The 24,049-nt window shown below is 39.7% G+C and overlaps 1 protein-coding gene and 1 non-coding gene across 2 annotated transcripts; one reads left to right on the forward strand and one right to left on the reverse strand.

Annotated features, from left to right (window-relative positions):
• The first annotated feature begins 238 nt into the window (after window positions 1–238).
• rps16 (ribosomal protein S16) lies at window positions 239–3,200 on the forward strand. The gene is made up of 6 exons (XM_085137836.1): window positions 239–329; window positions 420–471; window positions 1,331–1,432; window positions 1,763–1,859; window positions 1,951–1,998; window positions 3,008–3,200. Exons 2-6 carry the CDS (start codon window positions 424–426, stop codon window positions 3,151–3,153), a joined length of 441 nt encoding a protein of 146 aa, XP_084993962.1. The 5' UTR covers window positions 239–329; window positions 420–423; the 3' UTR covers window positions 3,154–3,200.
• A 5,749-nt stretch (window positions 3,201–8,949) lies between these two features.
• Window positions 8,950–9,022, reverse strand: trnav-uac (transfer RNA valine (anticodon UAC)). Its single transcript has one exon. It is a non-coding gene; the product is annotated as a tRNA-Val (tRNA).
• Window positions 9,023–24,049: the final 15,027 nt, after the last annotated feature.

Genomic DNA, 24,049 nt, shown 5'->3' on the forward strand with positions numbered 1-24,049 from the left:
TAGTTTTAAACCTTGTGATCCACAAAACAGCATAAGAGTAAAAGAGTAAAAGAAGAACTGACTGCGTTACAGTACCCGCTGCTTGTTGAGAGTAAAAGCGATACGCGCTTTCACGTCTTTTTTAGGGGGTCTGAAAACTCGCTAAATATAGCGACAAAGTCGCTAAATTGGCAACACTGCTCCGATCTGCTCTATATTAGATGGCGGTAAAGCGAGATCAACTGTCGCAAGCCCTATCTCAAAACAGCTTGCATTGTCGTGCAGCAGCCCCTGAACCTCCGCATGTGAAACCCCATCGGCCTCTTCGTACGGCACCCTAGCTGAAGACGGTATGTTCTTCAGAGTGATCCGGCAAAATAATAGAAAAATATACTTGTTTACCGGTTTCTAATGTAAGTGTTGTCTTTTGTGTGTTTCAGAAACATGCCAGCTAAAGGTCCTCTGCAGTCTGTCCAGGTGTTTGGACGTAAAGTGAGTAAAAATGTGCAATTTAATCCACGTGTGGGGTTGCGGCTAACTTGTCTTGCTAGTCGTAGCTGAAATGGCTGATATTAAAAGGTGTTGGGCCGCTGATTTTACACTGCAATTCCGCAGTAAATAAGCCAGTTTATATGGTATTTATAACATTAAGTAGTAATAATACTTTCATTGAAGCTGGTAATTACTGTTAGATGTGATGTAGGTGCTAGACACCGGACGGTTTTGCTTTTCGTTAGCTTACCACGCTAGCCCTGGTGCTAGTGTTGAGTTTGGGTTCTGTATGACAGAGTTAGCTCAGGTTTATCCTCATACAGTCAAATAAATCGTATTTAACCAAACCATTAAATATCGCAAATCCGTCACATCACTTTGAAATGCGGAGTTGCTGTCACCTAGGATTTTAAATTGAATCTCGATGCGTACAAATGAGCGGAAATTAAGAGTTAAACATTACGTCAATTGTGTATCACCATATTGAACACGTTTGTATGTGCCATAGATTTACTTATTTACTTCGCCATGTTCATTTTCCACAGTGGGTTTTCTCGTGTCATTTTATTTTTTATGTATTCTACTTTAATTGAGCGACAACAGTTTGTGAAGCCTGTTGAACCACAATTATCTATATATCCCCACCGTGATGAAGTTGTGCATCAACTCCTGATGTTTACAGATTTGACTAAAGCTGAAGAAACTTACTTTGTTTTAGTTTAGTTTTGTAAATTAACCCCCCCCCCCCCAAAAAAAAACCCAAAACAAAACAAAAACAAAACAAAAAAAACCCCCAAACAAACAAAAAACAGTAGGGTATAATAGATTCAGTGGTATTCATCTGAACTTTCTGTTGCAGAAAACTGCCACAGCAGTTGCCCACTGCAAGAGGGGGAATGGCCTGATCAAGGTGAACGGCAGACCCCTGGAGATGGTGGAGCCTGCTACGCTCCAGTACAAGGTGAGTCCTAACAAGAGAGGTGAACATGAGTGATGTAAGTGGTTGTTATTTAATTTTGTGTACATCAAATGATGTCACAGTAGAGCGTGAAAGCTCTTTCTTCAGGCAGTTGATGTTGGACATTATACATATGGGATTGATTGATTTTATTTTATTTTTTAATTTAAGCATAAATCTAGCTGCATTGGAGTTGCGCATGTGTATATTTTAGAATACTATATGTAGAATTCAACAATTTTAAAATTCAGTTTTTAAGACTATAGAAAGGATTTCCTTTTGAGAAACATCAATGACATAAATTTGACATCAATATGTGATTATTTTTGTAAGCTTTTGGAGCCAGTGCTCTTGCTTGGTAAGGAGCGTTTTGCTGGAGTGGACATCAGAGTCAGAGTGAAGGGTGGTGGACACGTCGCACAGATCTATGGTAAGTATTTCCTCTCTATAATTTCGCTCATGATGTTTTATGATTAGTGTTGAAAAAGGGCTCTAAACATCTACATGTTCTTGTCTCTCAGCCATCCGCCAGGCCATCTCCAAGTCCCTGGTTGCATACTATCAGAAGTGTAAGTAATGAAGGTTTTTTTTTTTTTTTTTTTTTTTTTGTACAAACATCATTCTTTTGTAAATAGGCATGTTTAGAGTCACTCCAGAGTACTACACATAGGTGCGAAGTGGAAAGTATTTGATAATCCCATGGTGCGTTTCTTTTTTTTAAGAAAATAAAATTGTAAACCGTAACACAGTACAGAAAATTTGGTTACAGTTAAATACATTATAACTTTTCTGATTTGACAACTCCAGGCTTTTGAATGCTATGGCAGGTTAGCCTACTGCTGAGCTGTTGGTGTTTGCTCTATGCTGCATAAAACTGGGCTAAGACTGACTATTTAATTGTTTGCATTGGAATTGTTGCGTGATCATAAGCAGTGGGCTGAGCTGTGAGATAGAACTGCTGTGTTGTGCTCACTAGAGCAGGTCGTTGTCAGCATGAACTATTTTTGTGATTCTCCCAGGCGCACAGGAAGGTATTTCAGAAGCAATCTAGAAGTGGCACACTACTTCACTAAAAATATGCATCTATTCTAAGTCACTTCACAGAGTACATGAGCAGGGCAGGAAATCAAAAATAAGATGACTTCTATCATCTGGTAAATTTTTAAAAATAAAATCCCCCCCTGTGTGTGCCAAATTCTCTGCTTTAGATACTTGAGTACTCGCCCATTCTGCAGTAACTACTACTTTTTAAATATGGGTTTTGTTGGACATAACACACATTTATAAAGGAGCTGTGAGAGTAGAAATGAGTTTTTATTACCTGATCTGATTTTTGTATGTATTGATGTACAACTGTCTCTTGATGACTAGGAAAGATCAGGGTTGCATTGTGGATATGAAACAGCTGGAAATTCTGTAGTTCTAACAAGTTCATAAGAAATATTGAAGCGTAGCACAAGGAAAAAGTTGCTGCAGTTATGGAAATCTGCAAACAGTTGAACCAGTGAAGAACATTTGGCTAGACTGCATATTACTCTGAATCTTAATATGGACTAATCTGTATTTGTTTTACTGCAGATGTGGATGAGGCCTCCAAGAAGGAGATCAAGGACATCCTGATCCAGTATGACAGGACCCTGCTGGTTGCCGATCCACGTCGCTGCGAGTCCAAGAAGTTCGGTGGACCTGGAGCTCGCGCCCGCTACCAGAAGTCCTACCGTTAACCCACGTGTACATTTTCATAATAAATTGGAGGAACAAAGAAAACAAATTTGATTTTATTTATTGACTTGCTCTGTTCCACGGTTATCACACCTGGTTATTGTCATCTTACAACTGCTTCTTTTATTCCACTGATTTGTTTTGGTTGCTAGGCACCTGCAGCCACTTTCTATTCACAATAGCTCAAGTACATTCATTCAATGGGAAACAATATAACAGACGATTACCTATGTGCAGCTGCATTTGTTTTTGCTGACAGTCTCTAGTACTTGTGATGTTACTCAATCTGAACCATGGCTCTCATATTAGGTAACTCTCTGAAGCTACCAACAATATTTACTGCTAATGTCACAGAAATTACCTGCAACTATTGCATTTATCCCAGTCGTTTGCTATTTACTACTGGCCTTAACTATTTAGTAGTGCTAAGTTCACTACATAGATCTTCAGAAAGGTTACATGCTGGGATAGGCTCCAGCACCCCCCGCGACCCTGAAAAGGAGAAGCGGAAGCGGATGGATGGATGGATGTTAATGGCAAAAACAGTGAAATGCTTTCTTTTCCTTTTGGGATGACTTGCTGGTCTTAAATCTGATTCAATATCACATCTCTATTTAAAATTCTATGGACATGGTTGAGCCTTTATATGGGTGTGCAGTATCACTGGCTGCAGGACTCCTCTAGAAAACCAGCCATAAGCAAAAGATATTAACAAAGAGCATTATGCTTCCAAATCTCTCATTGATTAACTTGGTGTGTAAAAATGTCTAACTGGACCTTTATATAACGCCTTTTCTGTGTAATCTTCAGCCGTCAAAACGTTAAGAAAACAGAAGACGCATGAAGACACCAGGAGACAATAAAATACAAAAAAACCAAGGGCCGGTTTTTATTTCTGCATTCCAAGATTGTGTTATTTTTGTTTATAATTTTTATACTACAATTGCAACATTCCACCAGTAGATGGTGCTATAATACAGCATTGAAAAGTAACACATTTCTCCCCTCTACCACTAAAAGCCCTGAGAGAGTGTTCAACTGGTCAGAAAGCATCTTATAGCTCAGATAATATGCAATCAGTGAATGCATAGAGAAGATTATACATTACCAGTTTTTGCCAGCATGATGCCACATATGTTGTCTTGCTTGGAAAACTGATTGTCAGGCTCCGGTATTTCTTCTTAATCTAAATTTGCTTTCCCCCTCTCCTTTTGTCTCTACTGCATAAGTAAATACTCATGCAAATGTTGATTATTGTTCCAGGCCCATGCTGGTTTGTTATTAGAAATGAGATATTGCGACCCCACAGTGTGTCCCAACACTGATTTGATGAATGCTGAACAATGAAGCCCGGCTCTGTGTGCCAAAATTTCAGATTTCATTATCCTGGTTGGTGGTTTTATTGTAATTTTGCAGTCATATTTACTGTGATAAGAATACCCTGCGCAGTTAATTTACATGGTGCCTGCTTCTCTGTAGCCAGTTTTTGTCCAGGACGGTATTTTTACATAAAACTGCAGCATTGTTTCCTCAGGTTGTGTTGACTGCTTGTTACTGCTATCTGTGTTTATTCCTGCCCGCCAGCGCCGATGCACAGGCACACTCGAGTCTTGCACAGCAACGGGAGCATGATGAGGTGAGCTGAGGCCCAGATGTTGTTGGCCTCTCTGTAGGCAGTCAGCAACAGTCGTTCCCACTCGGAGAGCTCCCGGGGGGGATCAGGCCTGTTTATAGCCCTCCAATAATCAACACAGCAGGGAAGCCCACTCCCTACTGCTACTGTTGTTTACTACTGTTTATTTTCTGCCCCTGCCTGCAACGTCACCTCTGAAGGCCACAATGTTACATCAGGGACATACTGCACCTGTGGAAATGGCTGTTTTCTAAAATGCCTGAGAACACAGAAGTAACTAATGCAGATAATGCAGAAAGCTGTAGGGAACAGAGGTGGGAAGAGGAAAACGCTGGGATGGGATCAATGTTTGCACCTGATTTCTCTCTCTCTAATGGCAAAATTGGTCTCCATCTCTGGTTTTTCCACAATAATGTGTATACTGTGCATAACTGTTTAAATAGACTGCAAAGGGAAGAGTAAACTGTCATAACATAAACTACTTTTCATACAGTAAGTTGTGAGAGTGGTTCCCGAGCTTATTTTATCTGCTGTACCCACAGAGGCTTGTTGGATGTATAAAAAAATAATAATATTAATAACTCCTCAGTAACACTTGAAGCTGAATCTGGACTCCTTTCATCTTCTCAAACTCAATTTTAATCCTTCAATTCCAGCACTGTCAAAATGTTTTCCTTTTTTGTCCTTTGTCGAACTTTGACATTTCAGATCATCCAACGTTAATATAAGGCAAAGATAGCCTGAGTAAATAAAACAAAAAGAAAGCATATTTTAAATGATGATTTCATTTAATAAGTGAATGAAAGGCTATCAAAACGTTCAGGTATACTTGAGAGTATCATAGTATGAACAGTCTGTTTAAGGTCATCCCCCAAAGAATCTAAATCAGATTTAAGTTCAGACCTTTAGTGATTCACTCCCAAACTACTTACTTTTGTTTTTCTCCTTTTTTTTTTGGCCATCACATACAAAGTCTTGGTGGTGATGATATTTCTGTACTTTATGTACTGGTTCTATATTGAGTGGTAATCACATCTGCTTTTCATGCAGAAGGCCCTGGGTTCAGTCCCCAGTTCAGTCCCCAGTGGGACAATTGACAAGAAATATACGCTTTCTTTGCTTGCTATGTATATATATATATATATATGTATTTGTTGTATTACTACACTTCAATCTGTCAAAAATGGCTTTACTAAAGCGGAATAAATCATTTACTAATGCTTTATGTACTTGTGAAAAAAAGAGTTGTATTATGAGCTCTTTAGACTGTCAAACATGCCCAGCTTCATTACATATTTCACTTTAAATTGGATGAATGCTTACAAAATGAACACAACAACAAATCATAAATCAAGTGACAACTAGCTTTCTACATAGTGAGTTTATTGTATTGTGCTTTGGCTTTTTATATGGTCTATGCTTAGCCGTGCAGAATCCTAACCTTTCATAAAGGTTTAGGATTGCTAGTGACTTTGTTGTGCACGGTTATCTTTTTAAAAATGGTGTATAATGATTTTAGTAGAGGTGCGTGTAAAGGCAAGTAATCCGTGCATGGTTGCAGAAAATTAAGAAAAGGAATTGAATTTTCCTACAGTGTGAACTTTATTGTAATTTTTAGTGCACAAAGTATCACATAAAGGAAATGTGCACCATGTTGGCAGCTGTATTGGTTTGTTTTCCCTCTTTTTAACAAGCTCTTGCTTTGATTCAGTTACACTGCTGTGAACCTGATTCTGCGGTTATTCAAAAACTGAAGGACTGTGATGGTAAATTAAGTAAATTCGATCCAGAACACAACAGGCGTCTGAAATATTTTTGCACAACAGTTTTTTATAAATCTTTTAAATTGTGTAATTGAGCGTGTGGGGTTTCTTCCTTCATGGCCCAGCACTGACGCACACAGACACACACACACACAGTGGAGCCTACCACCTGCTTTTCCTCTGTTAACACCTCTGCCTTACTAGGTCTCCAAATCACACCAACACTGAGGTGTTAGGCCAGGATGCATTTTGTCATCACTTGCACTTTATGCCCTCCTCTCCTCGTGACGCCTTTTATGAACAGACACACACACAGTGCAATTAACACATGAAAGCATATGAATGCACCCAAATGTATGCTTAGAAAATCGGCTTCAAGCCTAGTTTTTGGCATTTTTTCTGGAAATGCAAAAATCAAAACAAAACAAAAACATCGAGCCAAAAGATGGAAAACAAAAGTGAAGGATGTTCGTCCACTGCTCTCCTTTCTCTTCCTGTAGCAGTCACATCCTTGTCCAGTCTTCTTCCCTGAAATGAATAAACAATTGGTTGAGGGTTCCAGAGGCTGAAGATCAGGGACTGTGGCAGGCAGCAACAAATGTTGGCTTCATTTTAGATGAAATGCTGTCCAGCCAGGCAACATGCTGCTGTTTGGGCTAAGAGTGATAATGAGGGGCTAGGTGCTTATCTGCTGCATTGTCCTTGAGGGGAGCCGATCTCTGTTTGGGTGCATGTAAAGGCAAAAATTCAGTAACACCACAGCGTAAATTCTGCTATAAACTTCTCTGTTTTTTTGCTTTATTTCTTTTATGCTGCGTAAAACTGTTTAAAGAACTCCTATTTATTCCTTTGTGACTCAAAGAGTGCAAAAACAAAAAACAATTAGCAGTTTTTGGTTTACCAGTTTTGATGGTCGCTGAGATAGTCACCAGATCTGTAGATTTTATTATTTCATAGTTTGTGCTGCTGTAAAAAGAATGTCAATTTAAGTGATTTGCATTTTGTTGATTTGACATCCATTTAAATAAATGACATTCAGAGGTCTTAATTTGTGATTTTTTAAAATTCCAGTAGATTCCTACGTCCTCTTGTTTACAGTCTTTATGATAAGCAAAGCTAACCAGCTGCTTGCTATAACTGCCCATCTCTGTGTCTGCACCCTTAGCCAGCACCATAAACTGTATAAAAAGATGGCCACCACAAATTGGTTCCTGTTTTTAGCATCTAAGCTTTTGCCATTTTAATAATAGTGAGAAAACCCCAACAATTTGTTGAACAATGAGCAAGCACTTGTTGACAGTGGGAAGATAAAACTCCCAATTAACAGGAAGAAACCTCCAGCAGAATCAGGGCATTTCCCCCCTTTAATTAAGGAGGAAATTAGCTAGACACACATTTTACAGTTTCACTACAGCAATTCATACTGTAGATAAAATAAATTCTATAAAACATCTAAAATAAGACCATCCTTAAACATCTACATTAATCTTAAGCCATTCAACACTAATTGGAAATATTTTTCTGCTACTTTTGCTACTATGCTACTTTTACTAAAGGAAAACACTTAAAAAAACCCACTGCCATTTGTCATTGACCAGTAATAGTACATATTTATAGAACAACTATAGAAATAATAATATTTTACAATTCTTCAGGCAAAGGAGTCTAAGCAGAGTGTAGAAAGATGCAAGAAACTGTCAACATACATAAAATATTGAGAGATAGCACAAAGTCATATTGTGTTTTAATATTCTATTTAAACAGTGGCTAAACTGCATCTTTTCCCTTCTTTTTAAGGAGGTGGTGATGATTGCATCTGCTTCTTGCCTTTCTGCAAAATCAGAACACGCCAACAACACATACCGAGTTCACTTCTTGCAGCACTAAACAGATGTGCTGTGTGCATATACTTTATACATGCAGTTTCCCCTAAAGATGTTTAGCGATACTGTCTTGGATCAGTCAATAGAAACTTGTCCTGCAGCCAAAAACATTCTTCAAAATTCATCATCTCTGATTTAAATCAGCCAACCTCCTTAATAGTGTTGTCTCTTATATATGTTATATATATGTTATAGTAACCATTGTCCTTAATGTAAAAATGTAAATATGTAAGAATAATTGTGTATGTTTCTGTTCTGTGTACTGTTTGTTGTATATGTGTCTTTCTGGCTGCTGTTACAACCAAATTTCCCCTTGTGGGACAATTAAAGGATTCTTCTTCTTCTATACATTTCTCCATAGAGGAAGACAGTTGTAGGGTAGTGTCTTGTAGTGGAGCATCACATACAAGTACAAGTTGGACTTTTCACACTTGGGATTCAGAAACTACAGCACCTTCGAGAGAAAAGTAAGCAAATCCTTTATGGTTATAGTTTAGCATGACTTATGAAAATCGTCATTGGTTCTACTGGGGATTGAACCCAGGACCTTCTGTGTGTAAAGCAGATGTGATTACGACTACACTATAGAACCAACTAAAAAGATGCTTCCGCCACCAATCCTTTCAGACTCACACTGACTGAGGTTACACCTTGCAGGTATTATTAAATGGCCATACTCCTAATACTTTACGATTTCATAAAATATGAAACATGTGAGTTTGATAAAACGTCATCTCTTGTTCTCTTTTTTTAAAGAGAGAAATATGTCATCCACACATTACTCAAGATGTCCACTGGAAGTGACATAACCACCGGTTGCTGGGGAAACTGTGCCTCAGCAATGCAACCAACATGTTTAAAGGGAAACTTTGACTTTGAAGAAAAAGTCTTTTTTCTTTTACGATTTCACTACATTCACTTGATCCTAGATTGTCACCGAGATTGTCTTATGTTGAAAATGAAGGACAAGTTAATGTCACATGGTTAGTGATCATGTGTCTGCAAACCCTCAGAAAGGACCGACTTACTGAAAGCTGCAAATAGAATGGATGACTAGTTATTCCTGCTATATATTTTTCAGCTTGTAGTCCACTGGAAGGGTGTTTGCATCGTAGTGTAGTGTTTCACAGTGAGGGCACACAAACATCTCATTGGAACGCTGCACTAACCGTGAGCTGACAAGCTGATTGTGACACAAGCTGGGCCTTCATAAACTGTAGCAGCCATGTGACTGTTGACAGAAAGCTAACATATCCTTTAGACTTATAGTTTAACCTGCATTGTCAATTACAATTCTGGTTCTACTGGGTCCTTCTGTGTGTTAAAACGCCTTCACCTATAACAAAAGAGTGTTTTTTATCTGTATGCATGAGGCGGCTTGTTACATTAGTGATTTTGTTGTAACTGACACACCAAACAAGGGTTTCATCCACATGAGATCGTGCCTGGGGTCATTTGCCTGCTAGTTCTATAAAAGATCTTTGCTGGAGTGAAAACACCGCTAAGTATTTGTCTGTTAATAGTGTTAGTTTTGCAAGTGCAAGTAAAAACACTTGGTGTGTAAAGCGTTTCTGAGTATATCGGTTCACTTTGTGTAATGCATTTTTAAATGCCTGTGGAAAAGCACAATTATCCCAAATGAGCAGCCACCTAAATGTTCAAAATTACCATTTCAGAGGTCTGCCATAAATCTGGATGACATCTTTAAAATCTCTTGTTTATTCCACAATCCCACGCTCCACTCAGCTCCCCCCCTCGCCTATCCCCTCAAAGTACACTTTGTTACCGTTAAGGACTGAGTGAGAATATGGAGCCGATGATGGATTCATCTCATCTGTTTCACTCTGGCCCTCCCCTCAGCCTCTTTTTGGTCAGAAAGGAGCCAGAAAAGGGCTCCCTGTTACTGACCCGCTCTGTTAGTCACACTCTCTGCAGCCAGCATTGACTCATTCCCAACGCATTTAACCTAGACTTGAACTAAAGCAGAATTAGTCCCAGTAGGCCCGCACGGCCGAACCTTTGTCTCCCATCAAAATCTGCCTCACCTCTTTACGCCTTCTGTCTCTTTTACTTCCTTCGTGTTTGTGCAGGCAGTGTGTCGGTGGCACTGCGGCACTGAACGCAGGGTGAGCCGGGTCATGCAGGGGTTTCCCCCCCCGAGAGCTTGACCGTTAGACCCGAGTCAAATCAGGGGGTCACAGGCTACCTCTCACACCATTCAACCTTTACCCTTCAGCCCTGGCTGCGGCACTCTGATGCCCTGCGACAACCTGCAGAGGACTTGCAGTGATCCTCCCTCCTCAGGTGTCAGCCTGGATCTATTTTAGTGAAAACACACTGAAAAGCATCACCTCCTGGGCAAAACTGGTGAGGAGATTATGAGAAGATGGGATTGCAGACAGCTTTGAAGTATTGAGGTTATCTTTCTATTCTCCCCGCATTTGTTGTTGTTTCCTTTAGAGTCATGATTAAAGGAAAATGAGAGAAAAATGAGAGATGGAAATGTTTATATATTGTCACCCGTGTATTCTTTTTGAGATCAATGACTCATCGCGGTGCACAAGGAAAAGTGTTTGTTAAACGGCGTGTTTAGTAATCACACATAATTGCAGGAGCTGAGTTGCATAAGCTTTCTTTGGGGTGTCTGGGCTGTTTTTACTGCATTGTTCAAGACTATTATGTAATGACCTATGACCTGTATCATCAAGTATAGCCAATTCTGCACAGCCACACTTTGAACATACAGATGTTTGAGGAGTGTTTCTCTTATAGCTGTCTTCTTATCAGAACAGTAACTTTATGGTTACCTACATTTGATGCATTTAGAGGCCATCTGCAAACTGTGTTGCACAAAACTTTGCTTACAGGCATTGCACTAGCAGCAAACAGCAATGCATCTCACTGTCATGCATAAAGGAAAAGATAGTAACAAATAACATCAAATACTAAACATTTTACTACCTCAATACATAAATATGGTCAAGAGGTACGATTCAGTAATTCCAGTTAGCAAAGCAACAGCTGCAGTGTCTTATGTGACGCCATCACCCTGTCAATCAAGGTGACTGTGGAGCTATAAAGATCATTTTTAGCTTCATTAAAATTCAAAAAGGTGAGCTATAAAAAATTCACTTCTGAAAACCAAAGCTGAAAAAGGCTCTCTTATTCTAATCAGTAATTTGTGAGCATATATTTCTGCACATACTGTATATGTTTTATTCAGTATATATAGTATTTATTTATAGTGTTCTGGTTGTCTTGCTTTGGCAGACAGTACTACAGTTTCATTGTACGATATCAGGGGTGCTCCACATCGACGGTGCAGGAACAAAATATAAACAGTAAAGTCATACACAATTTATTTTAAAAGATTGAAATGAACGAACTGAAAACATCAGTCTTTCAGTGTTCAAGAACAATCGCAAACTAGCATCGGTTCAACCTTTATTTTGAAGTTATTTTTTTATTTTTATCATTACTGCATGACAGCCAGATTCAATTCAAAACAATGATTGCACCAATGTTTCATTGTTAAGTTTTGCAGTGTATGTCGTCACCTTAAATCTTCCCTTTGGCTTCACCTGCACAAGTGCCAAGGTAGGTCTCCCCTGCAGAATTGGTCTTTCCTTTGTCGGGAGCAGCGCTGGGCTCTCCAAATCACGGACAAACAGTATCCTACATTCTTGATTTCTGGTTCACAAACACTTGTTGTAATGACTAACTACTCCTGACATTTTGGAGATGTTAGCTCTTTATACAGTAAAGTTACAGTGGGATACAAATAACACCAGGCTGATCCTGCCACGATTTGTTCCCCCTGTCTAAATCATGAACAAACAGTTCTTTATGTTTTTAAACCCATTTTGCACAGAGAGGCATTTTCTTTGAAAAATTTATTGATAGCAATGTTGAATATTATTACACAGGAAAAAAAACAACTACATGTAAAAGAATTAAACCGTGATGACTCTGCCTTTCTAAATAGAGGGACAGTAACTGCTGTTTATATGTAAGAGTGTAAAACCTGAAGATAGAGACAAAATACTGTTTATCTGCCATTCTGCAATTCCTCTCATGTAAGCAATAACGTAGTGCACAGCTGACGTGAAAAAAGGCACATACCTTTGACTTTGTGATTAACTCTGTATTCCTTGTCCACACATAAACGCAAAAAATGAGTTTTAAAAAATCTCCATTTTCGGTAATTCGAAACGCTGTTTACATGAGGACGACACAGCTGCGTCTTCAAAAATACCCGTGTAGGTGCGGACGTAGCGTAAAAGAGTTAGTAGTTTATTTTATTACTACCTGCAGATTACTTGTATTTGCTTAATTGTTTACTAAATGTTTGAGGTGTGAAATAAACCGCAATTGAGCAAAATATGTGTGTGTGTGTGTGGTTGGAGGATGTGTTAGTGCGTGCGCATGTGCGCGTGCGCGTGTGTGCACGCGCGAGGGGGGCGCGAACATTTTTCTGTAAAACAAAGGGGGGCCCAGCAAAAAAAGTTTGGGAACCACTGCTTTAATCTAAACAATTCTTTCAGATTTGTTCACCAACTCGTTCACTTCCTGTCAGCACAAACAGTCTTAAGCAGCAAGCTAATTATAAGTCATGTGACCACGGATTCTGTCACCACTGAGTAGCAGCCAATTTGACTTGGAGATCTGACCTTCACCCGCTCACTCACCAGCTTCCAGTTACTCCTTTATCGCTCATGTCTCTCTTCCCAATCCCACCCGCAGATCACCAGTCACACAGTCAGACTCACAGGAGACTAATAAATGACTCCGTGCATGGAGGGAAGTGAACACGAGGGGGGAAAGGATCTCTCAATGAACATCACTATCATATATCAGCTGATATAACCCATTAAACATTTCAGCGTTGAATCACCAGCTGTGCCAATGCGATCAAAGTCGTTTATGATTTTTGAACTGGGTGTCTCAATGTTTTTTCTAGCACTGCAAAAATGTTCCTTTATTAGAAAGTCCAAGTTAAAAAAAAAAAAACTTTTATAACATAAGCCAAAAAAAAAAAAAGGCAAAAAACTTAATGAATGACTAATCACCAAGAAATAAAAAATCTCTCCATTTATGATGCTGTCTTCTTGAGGAAGTTGATGTTTCAACCTTATTTTTAAACCATTAAACAGCCCGGTCCTGATGTGGTCTAAAAAGACCTATGGCTGACCAAAGTCTCCCTTCATGGGTGATCTTTACTGAAAGATCACCCAGAAGAGTTCTAGCTCCCTCTCAAACCGCTTGAATTATAAGATGCTCCAAAATGATGGATTATTTTCTCCTGCAGTGGTGCCTGTCCTGCTAAAACCAGCATTAGAGAGGCAGGTGAGTTTTATAGTCAATGCTCTCATCACTTAATGCTGGCACGGCTCCCCAAAACCTGTTGCTCTCCTGTGAGGGACTTGACCTGCTAGTCAGGTTCTAAATGCTGTGGAGCACATGAGCTACTTGACTCAGACCTGTGAGGAAGGGTTGGGAAGATTGTTACTGAGACAGATGACTATGAATTGATTGCCCTCTGACTGCTGCCAAAGGCGCTCAGTGTGCCATCCTGTGCTGAGTGTGTGTGTGTTTCAGCCTGCAATGGGTGCTCGGTGTAGAAATGAAGGGACATGGCTAATTAAACGGAGTAAAGGCTGTTGAAAGGGGCTCGACACTGCCAGCACGAGAGGACTTGACACCCATGTGTTCGTGTTTTGAGACAGAGAGAGAGAGGGGGCAAGCGTGACGGAAGCAGGAGGCCCACATTTGCAGCACCCCGCCCGGCTGGCAGGGCTCAGTCATGGGGCAATGGCCCGTGTGGAGGAGGAAGAGGTTCTAACGGAGGAGTCTGGTGTTGATATTAACTGCATTTCCAGACCTTCCACTGCAGTCGTTCTCTTTTCTTTTCTACATTTCTCCAACTCTAAACCCCAACACCCTATCCTACTGCTACACACACAAGTATACACGCACATTCCAAGTGAAAGGGATGGGAGCGTGACAATCGGGAAACAACGGCTGTTAGTTACAGAAAATGCATTACGGCGTGAGCCTCCTCCCGCGAAGAGGAGGAAGTGGTGGGATTACTGACGGGCTTGTACGAGGAGAGAGCGAGGCTATTTCCTCCCCCTCTCCGTAGTAAACTGTCCAGATTTACAAGGCCTCCAGGGATACAGAAATCCCATCCTCGTCCCATCAACCCTCGACAGCTCCTGATTTAAAAATAATCCTAAATCAGTGTGTGACAGTTGTCGGTGGAGTATAAGGGGGCCAGAAAAGAAAAGAAATAAAATTGCATAGGACAGCTGGATCTGTTAGCTAGGAGATAAAACTTATGTGTACTTTATATTTAAAAAAGTGTAATTACAGTCCTATCATTCACTTAATGATATTAATAAAACTTCTTCACTAACATTGATTTTCTGAGGGGAGACACACCTGATGAAAATACTTTTGTTTGGAGTCATGTTTTATTCAAAGAATAAACCTACATTCACTGACCACTTTATTAGGTACACCTGCTCAGCTGCTCGTTAATCCAGACATCTAATCAGCCATTCACATGGCAGCAATTTAATACATTTAGGCATTTAGATATGGTCAAACTGAGAATCAGGATGAGAATAAAATGTGATGTATGTGACTTTGAATGTGGCATAGTTGTTGATTTGCTGATAGGAAGGCAACAGTACACCAAGTAGCCACTCATTACAAAGGTGTGTAGAAGGGCATCGAATTTGCCGAATCAGATGGGCTTAGCAGCAGAGGACGACACCGGGGCTCTATCTGTTAGATCAGAACAGGAAACTGAGGAAACAGCTCACACTGGCTCACCAAAGCCTGACAGAACACTGAAAAAATGTAGCCTGGTGTGGTGAGTGTCAGTTTTTGCTGCAACATTCGGATGTTAGGGTCAAACTTTGACGTAAACAGCATGAACGCATAGAACCATCCTGCCCTGTATCAACAGTTCAAGCTGCTGGTGGTGTAATTGTGTAGGGGATAGTGATTGGTACACCTTACGCCTCTAGGTACCGAACCGAGCATTGTTAAACACCACAGACTACGTGATTAATTGTTGCTGAGCCTGTACCTCTCTTAATGAGCACAGTGTACCCATGTTCTGATGGCTGTTCCAGGAGTGTAGGGCACCATGTCACAGAGCTCTCTTCATGCCAAACTGGTTTCCTTAACATTACAATGAGATCATTCTACTCAAATGGCACAGCAGTCCATATCGTTTGTCAGATCTTGCTCACCTTTCTCTGACAATTGTTCTCCAGTTTTTATTGTAGGTGTTGTGAAGCGGAGCCAAAGTTTATAGGAGAATACCAATTCCCAACAGAACATATTTTAATGTGAATATGCATCAGTGCACCTCTTTGTTATGCATAGCTAGCTAACTAAAACTAAAGTGAAAGGAAAAACTAGACTCTTTTGATCACAACCTACCTGATGAAGTGCTGGTGAACATGTTTAGTAAGATTTTAAGTCAACTGCTTTCAAAAACTTATGCATTTATTTTAAATACATGTACTGATTTTCCTGAATCTTACCTGACAAATGCAATAATAATAATGCACGTTGCACTTTTTGCAGTCCTGTGTTGATTTACTATTACATGTCATATGTAGCACCAGGGACTCAGAGGAGCGGTGTCTCGTTTCACTGTACAGGATTGAAATGACAATAAAAGCCACTTGACTTGAGTTGACTGGAATTAGAAAGACTACAACCAACACTGAAGCTGTTAAAGACTAAAAATAAAACTATACATTTTTATAAAAACTAAACTCAAATGTGCAAACCTGCTGTGGAAAACAACCAAAACTATACAATGACTTAAAAACAAAAAGTCAAAATGAAATAAAAATAAAAACTAATTAAAAAATACAAAACTATATTAACTCTGGGGTGAGCACGCCATAATACTGCTCAACTTTGAGCCTCAAGTCAATTTAAATGGGTAAATTCTATTAAAAATCCACCCTGATACAGTTACCACACTGGCAGGAATTAGCTATAAATCACCAAACTGTTTTCAGTAGCGGGCTGTAAATACAGTTATTTCTGCTGTAGAGCTGGAGATTTTAATGTGGGACTATATTTATTTATTGATTTTGGAGCCTGCCTCAAGTGGCCACTTGAGGAACAGCAGTGTTTGCAACTTATTATAAATGTAAAATTGATATTTATTGGTCAGCAGCAATGTGGAAAAACTTACCCCATCAAGTTACCCAGAGCCCAAAAGTCTAACACTATCTCCCCTCTTCCACATTGTTCTTAGTATGAGTGAGCATATGTATGACTCCCTGTAGCCTTCGCAGCAGTAAATAGCATCATTTCACTCTCCCTTCTCCCCTGTTCCAGCTACTGCTCCATTGATGTATGTTTTTTACTGCGGCAGCATCACCTCAAACCGGATGCACTCCAACTACCCTTCAGCCTCTTCTGTGATCACTGCAGGTCTCGGAAGACCCCTTCAACAGAAACAGGAAGCAGTTCACGGCACAGGTCGCGACCCCTCTCATTCAGCCCCATGAGTCAAGCAGGGCCCACCCCGACGAAACCCAGGAAAGTTCCGGTCCCATCAACAAGGTGTGGAAGGATAATCGGGGGAGAGGAGGGGTGCAAAACTTTGCTCTTTTTCTCTCAGTGCACATCTGTATGCATGTGAGTCAGACTAAGAGAGGTACACATCTGTCAAGCGGCAGCTGTGTAACATTATTACACACAAGGCCAAGAGAGGCACACCTAAAGTCAGCTCCAGCTGCATCTCATACAAGGCTGCATTCACAGGAGGAAACTACTGTATGAGCTGCAATTGAGCAAATATTGAGGTCTTATTGGTCCCTTTAGACGTCCAATCTGAGTCCGAGGATCATAACACAGGCTGTTATTGGGCATGCATGCTGTAAAACAGCCTTTCCCAAAAGGCAACTGACTCTATCTATATTTTAGGTGTTTTCCCCCCTCACTGTGTGTGTGGCTGATGTTTTAAAACATCTGGAGCTTAATGTATTTTAGTGTGAAAAAACTGACATTGCACAGGACGACTTGAAATGACGAAAATGTAGTGTGAAATTATGCTGCTTGACTTGATGGCTGAGTTCTTAAAAACTCCCACATACACTCATTCATGTATATACACGCCATGTTTATGGATTTTTCATCTGCATTTAATACCGTTTAAGCTGATACATGTTAGTGTGTTAGAGAAAATGCTGCAGTGCCATTTACTATTATTACCAGCACCACAGCTCCACAGGGGAGTCTTACCCCTCTGGTTTTATTTACTCATTACACTAATGAATGCTGATCTAACTCATGTGATGTTTTTAATATTAAATTTGGTGATGATCCAAAAATTATTGGTCTGATCATAGAAGCTGAAACAAATTGCTGCAAGTACCCAAATGACTTTGTTAATGCTCGTTTTCTTGAGTTAAAAACCAAGAAAATGAAGGAAATAATTTTTGTCTACTCCTAGTGCCAAAGGTGTCTAAAATAAAACACTTAGTCATACAGTCTGTTTTACAAAGATTTATGAAAGAGTGGGTCCTTCTATCCTTGAGATAGAACCACCATCAAATCTAAGTGCTATAATTGGAAAGTGGAAATGCTTAGGAAACACAGCAATTCAGCCACAAAGTGCCAAAAAAACTGTAGACTGGGAGCTTCATGGTATGGGTTTCCACAGCCAAGCAGCTCCCCCTAAACAGTCTGTAATGTGCACGTGGCCCATTACTTTAGTGGATAGATACACACTAGTTCTTTTCTATTGTGTATTTGCACAGTGTATTCTAACTTTCTGCTTTACTGTCTGGTATTTTTACTGTCTATAGTCCTGTAAGATTTCAATAACACAGTATGACTCAGATTTGTGAGTCCCAAGTGATGCAGCAAGAGATGAGCAATCCTCAGTGATGAATCACACCCACTTTGCTGCTCCGTACAACCCCACTAAACAAAGCTAGGTGATGTGAGGTCTGTGCCACTTGTATTTTGAGCTGCTGTGATTCTTGATTATGTTGCAGATTTTTTGGAGCACTTGTTAAATGTATGTAACATTTGCAGTTGTGTTTCATATATATGTATATATATATATATATATATATATATATATATATATATATATATATATATATATATATATGAAAGAATTTCCAAAAAGAAGAATAAACAGCATAACACCCTATTAACATATCAACGTGCGCAGTAATGTCACAGTAATTTTACATCTAAAGCTGACGCGAAATGTGACTTAATGAGATGAGATGAATGAGATGAATTTTCTCTAATGTCCATGTGCAGGATGTAACATGGACATTACACAATGTAACATTAATGCAACCTGACTTCATCATTCCTGATGTTGCTTGTGTGCCGTGAGGTGACTCAGTGGACGTCCCCTGATGTGACATGACTGGACTTGCCCAAACATGTCTGAAGCTTTGCTTGGGAAAACAGAAGCACCATGCTGGACACTAGTGCTGTGCAATACTGCAAATTTTAGTATTGATATGATACTAAGTAACTAAAGGGCCAGTATTAAGCCTGTGCAGTTAACTTTTATGCTTTTTGTCTGAATACGCCTGCAAAAATAAAGCATTTGTTGAGTGGATGTTTTGTGGCAAAGATTCAGGCTTTTTGGCCAAAACAGGAAGCTGATGTCATGGGAGCATCTGATATTTCACTTTAATGGAGGGGTGTTAATAGTGAGTGGTGGAAGAGAAGCAGTTATGGGAAAGAGAAAAGGGAGCTCATTTGGCTTAACAAAACAAAACTACATTATTTCCAAGCGATTCCCTTAAAGTTTCTTTCTCCAGAGCTACCTTTTGACTCCTCTCTCCTGATTTCAACTTCTCAGATAATCTATACTTAATAGCTTCCTATCTGAGCCTGAATTATTCAGCCTTCTCAGAGACTTCTAACTGCTGGCAGGTTTATTAATGCCCCAGATAAATTTGTAAAATCAGTACTTGGCAGGAAGGCCGTTTCACACGTGATCAGAATAAAGTCTATTGGAACGCGTGGTCTCTATATAACAGCATAACCACTGGTACCACTTAAAGCCACGCTGATCAATATTTGTCATATAAACAATATATCAGTTTACCATATCTAAACTCAAATGGATCATCTTTATTCAAACATTTATAAAGAAAAATGTACCGACTGTATTTCTCCTTAATGTGGTAACAAGTCAGTGTGTGAGGATGAAAAAGTCCCCGAGTCGTGCTTTCCTCATTTCCCTAAATCTCTGTGATGGAGATGAAGTGTGTAAAATTACTATGACACATTAATGAGAAATGTGCCAAGTTCATACAACCCAGAAAGCTTCTATAACATCGATTCATTAAGCCTAGGTTGCCAGGTTTTGGGGTCAAAACCAAAACCAAATGGCCAATGAAAACCAGCCAACTTTCCCCCTAAAACTGTCAGATGATTAAATATTTCCATTCAACACAGGGATATTTTTTCATAGATATTGATATGATTTTTTGAAATTTTCATGAAACCCAAAGACAAATTCACCCGGTAGCAAAATTTAAAAAGTAGCCCAAAACTGCAGACCTTGACAACCATTTATTAAGAGCAAAGCACATGTTTAAAGAGAAATATATGTTTTTCAATAACAAAATACTACACACTTCTACAGATTCTTCATGTTTTATTCTAAGCTGTAAGAAAGCAGTGTTTCATATTTGCTAAGACTCCCATGTCTGCATTTAATCCTTAGCAAATGCACCTGATGGATTGTGAGGAATGTACTAGCTATAAATAAATAGTTCCATTTAATATAGGGATATTTTTCATAGATATGGATATCATTTTCACAAAACCTAACCAACAGAGAAGAAATATTCACCCCTAGGCAACATTTGAAAAGTAACCAAAATTCTGGGAAAATTTGTTTTTAATGTGTTTGTCTTCTGTAGCAGGTCTTGATAAATTTGGTAACAAGATTTAACATCTTGCTATTTTCTAAACTGTAAAAAGACTTTTGTATTTAATACGATTATAAGGAAAAATTACTTAGATTTAGAACATTTAGATAATTAAAACCTTTAATTAAATGAGTTTCTATTATTTTTAAGTTCACGAGACAACCCGAGTTACCACGTGATGAAAAAACTAGATGGTTGCTAAAATTTTTAAATAAGTAATTAAAGTGGCAATAAAACCAAACAGTTCTTTATTTTCATCGATTTGGTTTTGTGCCTAATAAACTTTGAGAAACCTGCAGATATATTCTGTGAAAAATGCTCTTAGAAACCCACAATGCATCACTGACAAGCAATAGACAAACAAAGTTAGCAAAGTAACAAAGTGCTAACTATAGAGTCTGACATTTTTCCAAGGCGCAAAGAGATAGAAGCAGAATGCAGATCGAATTTAAATCCATCAAGTAGACAGAAACAAATGAGGGTAAATTTGGCTGCAGTTGTATAAATGCACAACTGTTTCCCTTTTTAATGTTGAGCAGAAAAATAGGTTCAGCCAGGAATAATTATAACACAATGCATGGAATAAAGTGTCATTAAATGCATGACTTTCTGTCCCATAGCCCTGCTGTTTTTAATACCACCTATTAAGTAATTCTATCCTACATCTGCTTTACAGCTACAAAGATCACGGATACAAGCAGCGACAAAAAGCATAATCTTTTTAAACAAATGAGCTGGCTTTTCTTATGTTGAATTTATGTCTTGCCAGTTCTGGTATTTGTCCTTTTGCCAGCTGTTTTCTTCCCTGAGGTAAATCTCTATAAATCAATGGGAGTTAATCTGCTGAGAAGATTGTATGTTCGCCCAGGCTATGGGGGCACTCTATCTCCATTGGTTACAGAGCATTTATCAAGTGCTCAATGAAGGCTCAGCAGAGCAGTGACACCCCAATCCCTTCTAACCCCATCACCCCAAAGCAAACCCCTAGACCCCCCTCCTCTCACTTCTTCATATTCCTCTCAGGATAATGAGGTTTTGAAGATCGATTCAAGCCCAAAAGATAAGTAATTACTTAAAGAAATGTATTGTTGCCGATCGGTTGTTATCTTTTGAGTCACACACTCTGTATCTGCGTCGTCTTTATCTGGATGCCCCTTTGGCATCGCTGTGAAACATTTCTTCCTCCGGTGCTGTCTCAAGGGCGGCTGTGTCTCGCTGCATTGGAAAGTTGATCTGATTGCCCCGTCATTCATCATGTAACTTTAACTCCGGGGGCACAGCGAAGTGAAGTGAAGACTTCTTTGCAGTGATATAAAGCTGGAGCTTCATGGGTGCAAATCATCTTCGTACTCGTCTCAGGAGGAGATGGGTTTTGAAATTCCACGCACTCTGTCCAGGAGCGTCTCGGCGGATAGATCTCACCTGGTGCACTGGTTTCAGTAACACACGCACGTACAAACATATCAAATGCAGATACACTCATCATTTACTGACTCTGCAGAGTACTGTATCACTGTAATGGAAAAGTTTTATTGTGTGTTTGTGTGTGTGTGAGGAAAAGTCGAAAGCCAGGAGGATAAAGATGATATTGGGACCCATGTTGGCCCCAAAGTAATTTCAGATGTGTCTGAGAAATAGAGGAGAAAGGATAACAGAGAAACCCTTGCCATCAGTTTCTTGGGTTTGAACCTCAGATGACCCTGTTGTGTTTACCCAGGTTGTCCTATAGCTCCTCCCAATATACCCACCATCAGCTACTTCCTTCTTCTAAATCTAGTGGCAATTTTCCCAGTGAGGACCTCATGCTGACAAGAAGGATAAAAGAAATAACCAGACAACACGTATTAAAAGTATACACCCAGGCCTTAACAAGCAGAAGCTGTTACGTGATATGAATGCTAACGACATGTACCCTGGTAGCTTGTTATCTGTGGTGTTCCATGATAAAACTGTGGCATGATGAGTGATAGCCAAGTATGGGAGATTGCCAAATGTGGCTCACATCTGCACATTTGGCCTTGACTGAGGGTGTTGACTCCATAGATGGGACAAGTGTCATTGTGACATTTGGGCCACATCTGGCCTACACTTGCTGTATAACAAACTTCAAGCCTGTCTCGTGGATTTTGGACCATGTCTGGTCCACTTGCTCAATTGTCAATTCAGTGGACATCGCTATCACACAGCTAATGTAAGCATTAGTTAACATGGAGCAGATGAGCATGGAAAATAACATACTCGTTTATATTACGTTAAACGTGTAACTGTACTATAAGAAATGGTATACTGAGTAAAGTTACTTATGTAGGTGGATGTAGATTCGGAAACTGAGTACTGGGACCTGGCATGACACAAGTTGGAAATCATTGAAACTATAAACTGATAGGACATGAGCACTTTATGGAAACAATGGCACTAACCTTCGGGTCTACGGGTCTAAAGAGTTAAGCTAATCCAGAATTGTCTAAAAACGGCATTCCTTCTTATATCCACCTGGGGGCACTTTATCCAGATTCATAAAGAGGTGTGGTAGTATAGATACCCACAGTGAATCTGATTTCGTGCACACATTTTTTTTTTTCTATAGAGAAGTATTTTCCATCCGGTTTGCAGGGTCAGCAGTCTAAGTAGAGATGCCAAGGCCTCCCTCTTCCCAGCAACCTCCTCCAACTCTTACAAGGGAACACCAAGGCATTACCAGGCCAACTGACAGAAATAATCTCTTCATTGTGTCCTGGGTCTTCTCTTAGTTGGACATGCCCAAAACACGTCACCCAAGAAGTGTCCAGGAGACATCGTATTCAACTGTCCAAACCCCTCAAACCACATCAGCCCTCTCCTTTAGATGTGGAGTAGTAGTTGCTCCCTCAGGTCTGTGTCAACCCTGACTAAAAGGAGAGATTTTTTTAAATGTACAAAGTGTGACTTTAAACATATAACTACATATAACTTGCAAATCAATAAATTTAGTGTTGTCATAATCTCCTTACTACACAACATTGATATGTCTACATGTAGTGATAAGAAAGATTTTAGTATCCTCTTTGTGTTGTTGTGCTCCTTGGTAGAACAGTATTGTGACATGTGCAGCTGCCTCTTCTTTCTAGTCATTACCTCTCCCCAGGCTCAAGAGTGTGTTTTTGAAAGCAGGCCAGTGGGGACCACACGGGGAGATGGAATCAAGGAAAACATGTCCGACAAACACAACCAACAACCACTGATGACGCCTTTCATCTGGCTCAGTGCAATACAGAAAGAGTGGGCAGGACTTCAAGAACAGCTCTGGAAACAGCAAATAATCCCTTTTGGGACTAAAATATGACTATGGTGATGAATTCAGGGTGTTAATAACCTTTCCCTGATGGATTTGCATTCCTTTGTCAAGCACTGTTAAGAATGGCTCGAGCAGGTCAGACTGGTGCCAAAGAAAAGCTGAGGGGGAAAAAGGGGAATCACTGGTCCAAGATGACTCCATTTCCTCCTATTGTTCATCGTCATGATCGTCTTCTTTCCATTTGAGAGCCATGAAGAAATGACTCAAAACTCAAACACCGGCCCCAAAGGAACTCCTCACTCACAAAGAATGTCCAAATGAGCGCAAGGGTCTCAAACATCAGCACCGCTCTCTTAAAACAATCTCTAAAGGGGCAAACGAACAGACAGAG

This window comes from Neolamprologus multifasciatus, chromosome 17, assembly GCF_963576455.1.
Source record: "Neolamprologus multifasciatus chromosome 17, fNeoMul1.2, whole genome shotgun sequence".
NCBI lineage: Eukaryota > Metazoa > Chordata > Actinopteri > Cichliformes > Cichlidae > Neolamprologus > Neolamprologus multifasciatus.

Excerpts from the sequence above, each read along its gene's own strand:
- rps16 (XM_085137836.1), top strand. The coding sequence starts at position 424 with ATGCCAGCTAAAGGTCCTCTGCAGTCTGTCCAGGTGTTTGGACGTAAA. Across the intron at positions 1,433-1,762 it reads CTGCTACGCTCCAGTACAAG|CTTTTGGAGCCAGTGCTCTT; the intron begins GTGAGTCCTAAC and ends TATTTTTGTAAG. Across the intron at positions 1,999-3,007 it reads GGTTGCATACTATCAGAAGT|ATGTGGATGAGGCCTCCAAG; the intron begins GTAAGTAATGAA and ends GTTTTACTGCAG.